Here is a 13625-nt window from a genome sequence, read left to right as displayed (position 1 = left end):
TTAGTGATTTCTTACAAAAATTGTTAATTCTGAACATCAAGAAAATAAATATATTTCGGGTTTGTTCGGATATTTCCGGTATAGCAAGAAATGACATGGCTACTCAGCCTATCGACTGTCGGTGTAGAGGCGTCCATAGGAACGACTTTGACTACAAAATCTTAATTAACCTTAACAACTCTGTTTTACGTCACTAATATCACCGGAACTCTGCTGCAATCACCCACTTTTCGTATTTATTGCTGAATTCCGTTTTTACAGAAAGAAGTAACTCAGTTATCTGTCACTTTGTGACAATGCTCAGGCATGAAGTTCGCTTCACCCACAAGGATTACGGTAAACAGGGCAGTGAGTTTATCATCGAACACCCGCAGATACATTTATTCCGGATGCTCTACTCTACTCCTTTCTTGACATTTGCTGCTTATTTGGTGAACCTTTCTGAATGGGTAAAATTGTATTTGATTTCTATGTATACGGCTCAGTTGCGTTCTCTTGCAATGTAACCATTGAAAGTAAATTGCACAATCTCTTTCGCATATCAGCTGATTGCATCTCACATCCAGCTTCTTTTCACCTGTTTCTCTTCTACATCCATGTCATCTTTTTCAGGCTCCTTTCTCTGCTGAACCTATGTATGTACATGTAGGTATGTAGGTACAGGTATGCATGTACGTACGTATGTACCTACATGTATGTATGTATATTTTTTTTTCTGGCTCCGTTTTGTCTTCTCTCTATTCCAAAACTCCACAGTAACACCTCCATTTCACATTTTGTAGAAAATTGTATCTTCTCTATTTCTTGTAAATGATCATGTGCTAATGCAAATTAATTCACTCTTTATTTCCCTATAATTTTGTTCACAAACTCTGTTTTTATTATTTGTACAATAGTACAGCGCTCCAAGAAACCTATAGCAAAAATGGATCTGTTTGAGATTACCAATTTGTAAATAAAATTAATTGAAAATAGAGGAATTACTCGGTGGCAGTAAAAATTTCATATCTTAACTCAAATCTCAGATTTACAGGAAAACCAATGACTTTTCAAAATAATGTTTCACTGTTTAGGGACTTTGGAAATGAAAATTACTAGAATTTTAAATAAAGGAAAATATTTTTATAGCAATAAGAATGAAGGCAATGTTATTCGCCCATAGTAAGGGTAATATTTGATTAACCCTCTACCACTACCCAGTTCACGTGTGTAATCTACAGCAAATCAAAATATCTGGAATATATGAAATAAATTATAGAACATGTTTCACGAATATTGCAAAAGTGAATGCTAATGAATTAGTGTTGCAAAGTTCCTGGGAAAAGGAAAACTACTTTTGTGAAAGTGAATTCAATACTTTCCTCATACTCTTTTGCAACTTCCACCCACTCTCACTCCTTCTCCCATTGTCCCTCTCGTTTCTTTCCACTTCGTACCTTGAGGGTCCACCTAGATACCTCTGTTCACCGCTGTTTTATTTTTCTTTCCGCCTCACTCGATTACTCTTCACCTTTTCTAAAATGTGTCATGTAGCTCCTTTTCCACAAGTATCCTGTTCTGCTTTAGCCCCTTCTCTTATACTTACCCCTCATTTCCTTGCGTAAAACTGCCCCGTCTTGCAAGCTGCATGACAACCTTACTAGTATTGATGACTAAAAAAAAAATTTTTTTTAAGCCCATACTTGAAGTTGGTGTTAGGAAAGGCATGCAGCTGTAGAAACTATACTAAAGCAGACACTGGAATACGATGTGGTCCTCGGGCCCATCGGCTCATGTTAAACTGTCCAGCCATGTTTCATGGAACATGGATGTTAAATGATAATGATGTCCTTCGAAGTCCCATACCTCATATGAAAGGGAAGGGTAGTTTCTCTTTTTAACGATTCCGCGATATTTTTGTCTCTAAATTTCAAATTTTCACATGTTTGTATTCCACCCATATACTTTCTTGTGAGTTATAGGATTTGGGGGAACAGCTATCCTAAAACTGCTGCTACTACTGCTACACACACATATGCACACACACACACACACACACACACACACACACACACACACACATATATATATACACAGACTTATCTGCATAGTAATTCTTTCACTCTACCTGCTGCGTCTCCTTTATTCTATCTTTCTGTCTCACCTTTTTAGAGTCTATGGTTTTACCTTTCTCTCTCACAAACATTTCCTTCTGCCTATCTCATCAATCTATTAAAAGGTAGGTCGCTGGACTGAATGTCTAGCATTGTTTAGTTTCATCTCTCATTTTTGAGTTCAAGATCTATCCTCATCGAAGATGGCTACTAGTTCGGTTAATAGTTCGATTAATTTTTCTTCGAATAAAAGAGCAATACACAAACCAGGTATTCCGCCCACCAACAGGAACAATTCGCCGAGGTCAACTTTACCTTTCATCTTTCTGCAGTCAATGGAATAAAGTACCAGATACGTACAAGGCGTATTCTTATGTAAATAGAATTAGAAGATACTCGTTAAACAGGTTAACAGTTATTCCACTTATTTGTTCAATGAAGCATGTCGAAATGAAATGTTCTCCCATATACTTTGAATAATGTTTTGCTTATTTCTCGTTGAATTAGAAAGCGAAAGCATCATTTAGTAATGCAAAACATGCTCTCAGACAATCTTTAGAATGGTTTAGTTAGGTCGGGTGAGTAATGCTCATGACTTTCGCAGCCCAGGGGCTGGTCAGATTGCTTATGGGAAGTGTTCGGTTTAACGAATCTGTGAGTGTACGTTTGTGGGAAGAGAATTTCTGAGAGTTGAAGTTCTGTAGGTGAAGAATTATGGAGTATAAGTGGTTAATGCAAAGGACAGAAACAGTATGGGTGACGAGAGAGACTGCATGACCCGTGTGATGGTGATATGCAACAAGTTAGTTAAAACGAGTCGAGGCCATTGTAATAGCTGTAGAAAAGGGATGCTGAGGCAATAGTGTGCTTGTGGAGGAGGGGGACTATTGTGTTGGTGAATGAAATTTTGCCAATTGGATGAAGTCTAGGTTGTTCATGTGTGCAATAACAGCATTGTCCCACATGTAAGAACAGCATTTCATTCATTGTGGCTCTTGAGAGAGAACACGATAAAAACTTAAATATTTCATGGTCCTCAGAATAAGGGTTAGGGTTATACAATTTTGAACCCTGTATGTATGTTTATGTGTATATATGTGCATGGATGTGTGTGTGTATATGTATGTATATATGTGCATGCAGTGCTGGATTTAGGACGAACGAGGCCCCTTACTTGGACAGTCAGGCATACATGCTCAAGAAATTTAGTAGTAGTTAAAATATTATGTTACCCGATAAATCATTATTTTTTTTAAACCAGTCTTAGTCAAATTTTTGAATTATCAGGGCTCAGGGATTGTTTGACATTTGAAAAGGCCACCGTAAAAAATTTGGGGGGCAGGAAGATGGGCTCCCTGGTCAACAGGGCCTTGTGCTTATGCATCCCTAAGCATAATGGTAAATCTGGGACTGTATGCATATATGTGTATATATGTGCAAGTTTGTATACACATATGTGTACATATGTATAAGTGTGTGTGTACATATGTATAAGTGTGTGTGTATATATGTATAAGTGTGTGTGTATATATGTATAAGTGTGTGTGTATATATGTATAAGTGTGTGTGTATATATGTATAAGTGTGTGTGTATATATGTATAAGTGTATGTGTATATATATGTATGTGTGTATTAAGTCGGAGAGAGTGTGTGTATGTGTGTTTATACATATGTGCACGGTTATGTGTATATACATAAATGTGCATGCTGATGTGTATATACATAAATGTGCATGCTGATGTGTATATCCATATGTGTGTGTGCATGTATAAGTGTATATACAATATATGATGTGCACATTATATCACCCACCTAATGCCTCAACTCTCAGTGGTAAATTTGAGGAAAGGCTTACTATGATAAGTACTAACAAAACTAGATCAATGTGTTAATGTACTTCTAATGAAACCCAGCCATAATAATAATAAATAATAGGTAACTTCAACTTCCCCAACATCAAATGGCTAGAAAGTGCCATAATTGCAGGAATGACATGCAAATCACACAATCAAGTATGATCTTCACTTGATTTCACGAAAATGCTGTTCAAGCAACAAACCATATTCTTCCCAAACAGAAACAATAACATATTAAAACTCTGCTTCACCAGCAATGTAGAACTTATCCACAATATGAAGATATTACCAACAATCTTCTTAGACTACAACATAGCAGAACTGATGTATGATCCAAAACTAATTAATGATGTATTCTAAACAGATGGCACCCAAACCCTATTCAGTTTGAACTTTTGCAACACTGACTGACAGTCAATTGAAAAACAGATACTCCAGCAAAATTGGCTTAAAAGTCTCTCTATGAAAGCCATTGATATGAAACTTAATGAATTTATGTCAATAATGTGATCCATATACATTAAATTTGTTCCAGAGAGTCATTACATACAAAAACAAGTAACTTAATGACAGCAAGACATCTCTCCTCAAAAAAGCACTTTTAGATATTGAAAATAAACTCACTCTCCCATGAAAATTAAAGAGCAGAAAGGAAAACTAGGACAGTGGAAAATATAGAAATGAATCCTAAAGCTTTCTATATGTTTGAGAGAGAATCTGCCTTGGTGCTCTACAAGATAGAGCCACTGTTTGAAGAAGATGGCTCTTTAACTACAGGAGGACAGGTGAAGTGCTAAATAAACAATTCCAAAGTGTCTTCACCTATCTGCTGGGGAGCCTGCAAATAAGCAAGCCTGATGACTTTTTCAACACTGTAGATTTACATGGAAAAGAGGCAACCATTGATTTCATCAACATAAAAGAAGTTGCGATATCAATCATTGATGAGATGAACTCAAACTCAGCAGTGGACCCAGATGGACGTCAGACATGCAAGAAAGCTCTTGCAAAACCACTGCAGATACTTTTGCAGAGTTTTTTTTGCATGTGGTAAACTTCCCAAATTGTTAAAAGAAGAGCAGATGCTAAAAATTTTAGGCCTCTCTGACTTCATGTTAGCAAGGTCATGAAGCGCATTGTCAGAAGGGGACTGATCACATTTCTGAAAGAAAATAACTTGTTTGCAAACACACAACATGGCTTTTGTTCAGGGAGGAGCTGCTTCACACAGCTACTACAGCATTATGACTGGGTACTGAACTAGCAGCTCAGCCACTCAAATGTGTATGTGATATATCTTGACTAGTACTAGGCAGAGAGGCAATGGTCAGCATGAGCAGGATCTGGAAGAGTAGAGACATCAGACTCGCTACCAAATGCAGATTGGTGAATGCAATTGTCTTCCCAATAGCAACATATGGATGCGAGACCTCTGGACACTAAAGAAAACTGACCAGAAGAGAATTAATGCATTCGAGCTTTGGTGTTGGAGAAGACTTTTACGGATTCCATGGACAGCGAGGCTCACCAATGGAGAAGTTCTTAAGCAGATAAGGCCGAAAATGTCGCTAGAAGCTAGGATCACCAAGCATAGATTGGCATATTTCGGTCATATTATGCGGAGAAAATCCGCGGAGAAGGACATCATGCTCGGAATGGTCAGTGGCAAGAGAGAAAGAGGCCGACCAAGAACCCGCTGGCTTGACACCATCAAGAGTGATACCGGAATGGACATAGCCAATCTGAAAGAAGCGGCCCAGGATAGAACTGACTGGAGGATACTGATCCGAGTGACCGAGAGTCGACTTCGACTGAACAGTTAGAGAGATGTCAAAGCCTTTGACAAAGTTGATCATGGGATATGTCACAAACTGCGTGACTTTTGTATCACTGGAAAACTGGGTGAGTGGCTGCATGACTTTTTGAAAGGCAGAAGTCAGGCAGTTGCAACCAATGGTGCTCTCTCTGGGGAGACATCATTTCACTGCAGAGTTCCTCAAGGAACTGTGCTGGGACCATTACTGTTTGTGATGGCTCTCTCAGCCACTTTCATAAGCTATCAAGAACCCTGATGACATATTAAAACTGCAAAATGACCTGAATGCAATGTACAAATGGGCTGATGAAACAAGCATGCAGGACCAGAGGTAGTGCAATCCCAGAGTCAGTCAGTCAGTGACCTGGAAATTCACATGAGTAATGAGGCAACATTCCATACTAAGATTGCAACACTGCAAGTGAGTAGTTGGATGGATTCTGAGGTCATTCACAACTAGGATAAAGGATACCATGCTACTCATATGGAGAACTTTCATTCTCAGTCATCTGGATCACTGCTCCCAGCTGTGATCACTGCAGAGCATCAAACTGGTGACAGAACTTGAGGCAATCCAGTGCCACTTCTCAAAGAAAATTGACTTGGTGAAACAGATGAGCTATTGGGAAAGGCTAAAGGAACTGAAGTGCTACTCTCTAGAGAAAAGGCATAGGAAATATGCAGTGATATACACATGGAAGATCCTGGAAAGTTTAGCTCCCAAATTTGGAATTGGGAGCTATATCAACCATTGAGCTGGACAACATTGCATAGTATCAAAGATCCTGTCTTTTCCATCTAGAATTAGGCCTCAGTACTGTAACTGCTTGGGTTTCAAGGGTCCATAATGTTTAACATTCTGCCAGACAACCCCAGAAGTTTGTGAGGTGTAGATGTGGAGGCCTTCAAACAGCATCTGGACAAATTTTTATGAGATAGCAGATGAACAAAGAAGAGCAGTTCCATCTGACTACTTTAAAAACAGTACAGTAAAGAAACCCAAACTCACTGCAAGGCAGTGCTCAGTCTCTGCCTGAAACCTGTAAAACATAAAAGATATATATATGTGTGTGTGTGTGTGTATATATATATATACATACATGGACATATTTATACATGTGCGTGTGTGTATACATACATATTGTTGTACCTGATTCTCAACATCCATTGACAAGGCTGCAAAAGTAACGAAAAGTTTGGAAGGAAAATTATAAATAGTAAATGAGTGGAAATAGAACAGGTGAGTGTGTTAGATAATAAGACATTAAAACACCAGACACAACAAAATTTGCTTCAAGACACGAATTCACAGAAGAAATCTTGCAAACCAGATACAAAAATTAAGTATATATACATATATATATGATGATGATTATATATATATATATATAATAAATTTGATAGATCTAAATAAACTGAATATACCATAACATATATTTGCCTACTAAGTGTGGCATCCTATATAGGAGAGTGCTATTGATGTTTATAGCCCCAGGAAGACATCTCCTCTAGCTGGCTAAAGATACACATTCTGTGTCCAAATAGTATTTGTGAGGGGAGATCATTGCTCCCATCTCTAGTCTTATGTGATACACATGGACTCAAGTTTCTGGGTAGTTACCTGTCCTCAGTGTGTGTTAATCACCAGCTAGTGATAAATTCTTTATTATGATCATAAGATCTAACATAGAGGGTACAGCACATATAATGTTCATGAGTTCATTTAGTTTATGCAGTTAAAATATTAAATGATATACATTTGTGATGAGTGTTAATTATAATGAATTATTTCATATTTTGGCCAGGAAGTCCACCAGCTACACCATACAAATTTACTGTGTATTTAAGCAGGGTCATTCATACCCAACTTCCTCATCACATCCTTCCGTCTTTTCCCGTATATGCTTCATGACAGACATCCCATCTCCAGCCCTATCTTGCTCTTCAGATGATATCTAAAGTAGTACAGTAAAACAGGGCTGTAGATGAAGGTTCCTGTCGCGACTCCGTTCATCCTCGTTTTTACAATACATATTTCTTGTGACCTAAGGTCATCCAGGAGACAAGTTTGCTTCCATTTTGACTCTAGGCCATGCACATTTATGCACCCTAACTTAATTCCTTAGAAATCTGTACTTACATTTTGATTTTGGTGAGGGTTTGCATGAATTCATCTTCTCACCCCCATCCTCCTCATTTTATGGTGTAGCCGCTGGACTCACAAAGAAGCTCTTGCCAGCCATCTCTGTGCTTACGTCCTTTATATCTTTGTGTCAGTTCATTGAACAAACCTGCTTCCATCCTGGCCATCTGAATGTGAGCTGGCAAGTCTTGGCTTGCTTTGTACACTTCTGCTTTATGATGTGCATGTATAATTCATGACAAAGCTTTGTTGCTGACTTTAAATGATACAATTTTGTATTGTATTTTGGGGTGGGGTTTGGAGATGGGTTTTAACAGGGGGATGGTGTTTCTGTATGGGGAGGGGAGTCTGGGACTGAGGCCTTTTTTTTTCTTTTTTGAGATTTCACTAATGTAAATCCTATTTCTTCTTCTGTGGTTGGTGTTTCTTGCCTTGGTTTGCTTTCCTTGGGCACTTCTACTTATTTTTTGGTTGTTTTCCTTTTCCTTCTGTATCTTTAGATTTTTGCTGAAGAGGGGCTTTGCTCTTTTTCTCTTTGCATTCTGAGCAGGCGTGGCCTTTTTTGCTGCACTTAAAACAGTGCGGCCTATGTCCTTCAATGCTCACTCTTATGCTCAGCCCCTCCTCTATGAACACCTTATCAGGAAGTCCTTCAAGGATTTCAGGACTGGCTTGGACTACCATTTCAAGTAACTGGCCTTTCCAATTTCCTGCCTCTTTTTTCTGTATTTGTAGTATTGGCATTTTTTCTTCCATGTCGTATGTTACGGCTGCTACAAACCACTACACATCCAAACCAGCCAGAATCTCCTCCACTTTAATTTTCATCCTTGTCCTACCTAGATAAGTTGGCTGGAGAATTATTTCATTGTTTCTCAGTGTTAATGTTCATTTGCTGTACTCTCGTCAGTGAATTGTACCTCCACTGTAGCACTTCTTATACCACATCTGACGTTTTTTATTTTATTCCAGACGTGTTGCATGCACTTCTGAATTACTTCATTCTTGACAGACATTGTTTCTCCTTAAGACTGTATGTTTTATAGACCACAGTCTTGGTAGCTATATTCTGTAGTATATCTTGGGGAGGGAGCAACTTTGTATCATTCCCTGTTTTCTTTATCATATTCCGGTATTTAAATAATTCTGCCATAGATACATTAAAATTCACCATATTGCTGCCAATGGCAGCTGAAAAACTGGGTCTTTCCTTCTGAACTTGTTTTTCCCCTTCCTTTTCGCCCTCTTTTGCCCTTTCCATCTCTGGGAAGTCCAAAATTGACTCTAAGTCAAATTCCATATTAAATACAAAATTCTTTAACAGGACACGCAAAATGTTTTCAAAAACTGACAAAAAAACTTTTTTGCCAAAAAAATTGTCTTTTACAAAAAATAATTTTTAAACAGAACAATTTTTTCCCTGTAAAAGGGCAAAAATCAAAGTTCACAGTTCTCCAACATAACAGAACTTTCTGCCCTGCAGGGTGAAAACAACTGTTAACAAAATAACCGAGGTTCAAACTTCACAGGTTTAACAATTCAATGGAATAAAACACAAACAGTAGAAGCATAACATTAGAATTACCGCAAAACGAACTCACAAAGGCCGCTACTGAAAAAATCCAACAATTACAAGCTCGTGATGGAAGTTTATTCCACTTGCAAATTACTATGTATTTTCCAGCGACTCACTGTCACTGATCTCGAAGAAGAGAGAGAATGTTATATTAAATCTCTGAACGAGATATAAACAGTAGCAATACGGTGCCATAACATATATTTGCCAACTAAGTGTGCCATCCTATACAGGACAGTGCTACTGATGTTCACAGCCCCAGGAAGACATCTCCTCCAGTTAACTAAATACACTCATTCTGTGTCCAATTAGTATTTGCGAGGGGAGGTCATCACTCCCATCTCTAGCCTTATGTGATACACACAGACTCTAGTTTCTGGGTGGTTACCCGTCCTTAGCGTGTGTTAATCACCAGCTACTTGCTCAGAGATTTATTGTAACAAACATGGGGCTATAAACATCAGTAGCACTGTCCTGTAAAGGGCACCATACTTAGTTGGCAAATATATGTTATGGTTCCGTGCTGCTACTGTTTATATCTCACTCAGAGATTTAATATAACATTTTCTCTTCTACGAGATCAGCGACAGTGAATCGCGAGAAAAATATATAGTAATTTGTGAGCAGAATAAGCTTCCATCACTAACTGATGATTAACATACTCTGAGGATGGGTAACCACCCAGAAACTTGAGTCTGTGCATATCACATAAGGCTAGAGATGGGAGCAATGACCTCTCCTCGCAAATACTAATCAGACTCAGAGTATGTCATTGGCCAGCTGGTGGAGATGTCTTCCTGGGGCTATAAGCATCAGGTGCACTGTCTTGTATAGGATGCCACACTTAGTTGGCAAATATATGTTAGAGCTCTGTACTGCTACTGTTTATATCTTGCTGAGAGATGTAATATAACATTCTTCTATGAAGTAATATAGTTTTTAAAATAAAACCTAATAGAGAGTTTCCTTTAGGTATTTTTACAATAAAATTTACAGTCTATGGGAACTGAAATAATTCAATATAAATGGTTTTACTGTGGTTAGTAGTCACTGTAACTTGTAATGAATGGTATTTGGCATTATGATGTAATACTTGAGTTATGTGACATATTTGAGTTATGTAATTAGCTTATGGTGTCAGCTTGTATATATTCGAAATGCTTAGTCATTAGCTATTATTATTTTGCATTTACTAAGTTTGGAATATTTTCAATCAAACAGTTTATGAAAATAATGTTAGGTCTAGGTTTTTACTCCTATTTACCACATACACGTTATGTTTCAGACTTATGAACCAACATGGTTCTTTTTTTTTTTTAATCCCTGTTGGTAGCTACATCATACTGTCTGGTTTACTATACCCATAGATGCCTTTAGCAAAGTTCAGTCATTAGCAAGCATTCAGACCAGGCTTTCAGCTGAGGTCAATGTGAACTCATGATGCACTGGCACTCTCTATGCTTCCTGTCATGGCAAAAAATAATTCTAAATGACAAGACAGTTTTCTTTCTTCTTCTCCACTATCCATGACTGATACAACCTATATACAAACCACACATCCTCTTCTCTCATACAGAATTCTTCCTCCATTTATGCTGTCAATACTATATTCTATACTCAAACTTCACTCTGAAAGGTGGTGTCTACCACTCAACTTTCTCGTTGGATATCAACAACTAAAACCTGCAATTACTGTTTTCCTGTCTGTTTTCCTGTTTACTAGAATTTTGGACTTTGCTAAGTTAACTTTAAGGACTGTTGGTTCCAGGTTTTGCTTCCACACCTACAATTTCTTTCTTAATTTTACTACAGATTACACTATAAGAACAAGGCTATCAGTATAAAGGAGACTATGGGCAACTGGTCTTAAAATCCTCTTTTATAACCTGGAGAACTGTGATAATTAAGGGACAGAGAGTTGAGTTCTGGTGATCTACTTTTACACTAAATTCATTGCTGTACTCAGTGCTAACTCTCATACTGACGGCACCTCAGTACATAGCTTAAATGACTCTTACTAACCATTTGTCTATTCTTAGCTTCCACTGCAACCATCAGGTCAGAGTGTAAGGTATCTTGTAAAAGGCTTTTTCTAGATCAACTAAAGCCAAGTACAACAGTTTATTTTTGGCTAAATACTTCTGCTTTACTAGAAAGAGAGCATCAGTAGTACTTCTTGGTACAAATTCAAACTGCATCTCATATAGTCTAACTCTCATCTGAATTAGTTATAAATCCTTCTGTAACTTTCATGACCTGATCCAGCAACTTGATATTCTGTAATTACTCCTCTCTAAGGTATCTATTGCCTGCCCTCATTAATTTTTCCTGTATGTTATAGGTCCTCTTCCTCTTGCTCATCAGATGCTTCAGTTAGGACTTCTCTAAATCCCTGACTATTCAATGGCTCTTTAAGCTTCCATATCTCTCTTTTCCAGACTGGTTTGTGTCTCTAAGTTCTTCCAGTTCTAACTACTAACTTACGTTGAATAGAACATCCTTCACAGGAGAAGGACTTTGCATTTACAACCATCTCCTTTCTTGTGAGAAAGTAATCACTCTGGCTTGTGTGCTCACCAGATTGATCAGGTACTGGCAGGTTTCTTGAAGTTAATGTTGCAGATGATTTGGTCATTTGTATCACAACTCCTAGAGTCTTGTTCCCACCTCAAGATATATACATGTAGTTATGGCTATGTATGTGTATATATTTATATGTTAATGTATGTTGATATTGTATCTTATTTATTTTCAGGATGACAGTAGTTTGTACATATTCTTCATTATACTCCTTGCTGTTTTTGTTATCAAACTATACCGGAAAGTTTTGACAGGTAAAAAGTAAAATATTTTTAGCTGAATTATTTTCAATTTCTCTTGCATTAAATGTTTACTGTTTTTCCTCAGGTATAAGGTCACTGAAGAATAAGTGGGGAGCTTCTGTTAAATATTTCTCTTGGCAGAAAGAACATTTGCGATATCTAGCATGATGTTTTTGTAATTAACTAGCTAGTGTTTTAATGAATTTATGAATCTAAGTCCTTGATTCGTTGGTATAATAAAAGTTTTATACATAAGCTATGGGATTTGATAAATTTGTGCCGTTTCAAAGATTATTAACAATATAAGTAGAAAGCAAAATCAAGTTAGATACATCATCATCATTGTCGTTTAACATCTGCTTTCCATGCTGGCATGGGTTGGATTGTTTGACTGAGGGCTGGCGAGCCAGAAGGCTGCACCAGGCTCCAATCTGATCTGGCAAAGTTTCTACAGTTGGATGCCCTTCCTAACGCCAATCACTCCAAGAGTGTAGTGGATACTTTTACGTGCCACCTGCACAGGAGCCAGTCCAACAGTACTGGCAACGACCACACTTGAATGGTGTTTTTTTACATACCACTGGCACAGGAGCCAGTCAGGCGATGCTGGCAATGATCACGCTTGAATGGTGTTTTTTTTTTTTTGTGTCACCAGCCCTGGCAATGATCACACTCAAATGGTGCTTTTAATGTTCCAGGTGGTACTGTCATTGGCCATGACAATGATTTCACTTGTCTCAACATGTCTTCGCAAGCATAGTTTATTATTCAATGATTGAAGAGTACTCTTAAATAGGCTGGTTATGTAGCATTGGCTTAAGCCACGGTTATAGTCCCACTTGGCTTGCCGGGTCTTCTCAATCATAGCATATCTTCAAAGGTCTTGGTCACTTGTCATTGCCTCAGTGAAGCCCAGTATTTGAAGGGCGTACTTCACCACCTCATCCCAGGTCTTCCTGGGTCTACCTCTTCCACAGGTTTCCTCAACTGCTAGGATGTGACACTTTTTCACACAGCTGTCCCCATCCATTTGCAACACGTGACCATACCAGTGCAGTCGTCTCTCTTGCGCACCATATCTGATGCTTCTTAAGTCCAACTTTTCTCTCTTGGCACTTACACTGTCGTGTATGCACACTGACATTGCACATCCAGTGGAGCATAAAGGCTTCATTCCTTGCAAGCTTGCACATGTCCTCAGGAGTCATGGCCCATGTTTCACTGCCGTGTAGCATGTCTGTTTCACATGTGTCATATAGTCTACTTTTTACTCTGAGCTAGAGGCCCTTTGTCACCAGCAGAGGTAGGAGCTCTCTGA

General features: G+C 38.2%; 1 protein-coding gene and 1 long non-coding RNA gene across 3 annotated transcripts in view; one reads left to right on the top strand and one right to left on the bottom strand.

Moving 5' to 3' along the window:
- Positions 1-74: 74 nt before the first annotated feature.
- LOC115217054 (phosphatidylinositol N-acetylglucosaminyltransferase subunit H) overlaps positions 75-13625 on the top strand; it is a 27876-nt gene continuing 14325 nt past the window's right edge. The window contains exons 1-2 of one of the 2 annotated variants that reach the window (XM_036507434.1): positions 75-449; positions 12241-12319. In XM_036507434.1, the coding sequence (XP_036363327.1) occupies positions 297-449; positions 12241-12319 (232 nt within the window). In that variant the 5' untranslated portion in view covers positions 75-296. The remainder of the gene's footprint in view (positions 450-12240; positions 12320-13625) is intronic. The other variant, XM_029786634.2, reaches the window with a different exon arrangement.
- Positions 719-13625, bottom strand: part of LOC118765407 — a 27130-nt gene continuing 14223 nt past the window's right edge. Inside the window, exons 2-3 of the long non-coding RNA XR_005001270.1 lie at positions 11179-11185; positions 719-792 (exon numbers count right to left, since the gene is read on the bottom strand). This is a non-coding gene — a long non-coding RNA (uncharacterized LOC118765407). The remainder of the gene's footprint in view (positions 793-11178; positions 11186-13625) is intronic.

Source organism: Octopus sinensis, linkage group LG11, assembly GCF_006345805.1.
Source record: "Octopus sinensis linkage group LG11, ASM634580v1, whole genome shotgun sequence".
NCBI classification, from domain to species: Eukaryota; Metazoa; Mollusca; class Cephalopoda; order Octopoda; family Octopodidae; genus Octopus; species Octopus sinensis.
Note: the sequence above shows the minus strand (reverse complement) of the source record. Positions and strands in the feature narration are given on the sequence as shown.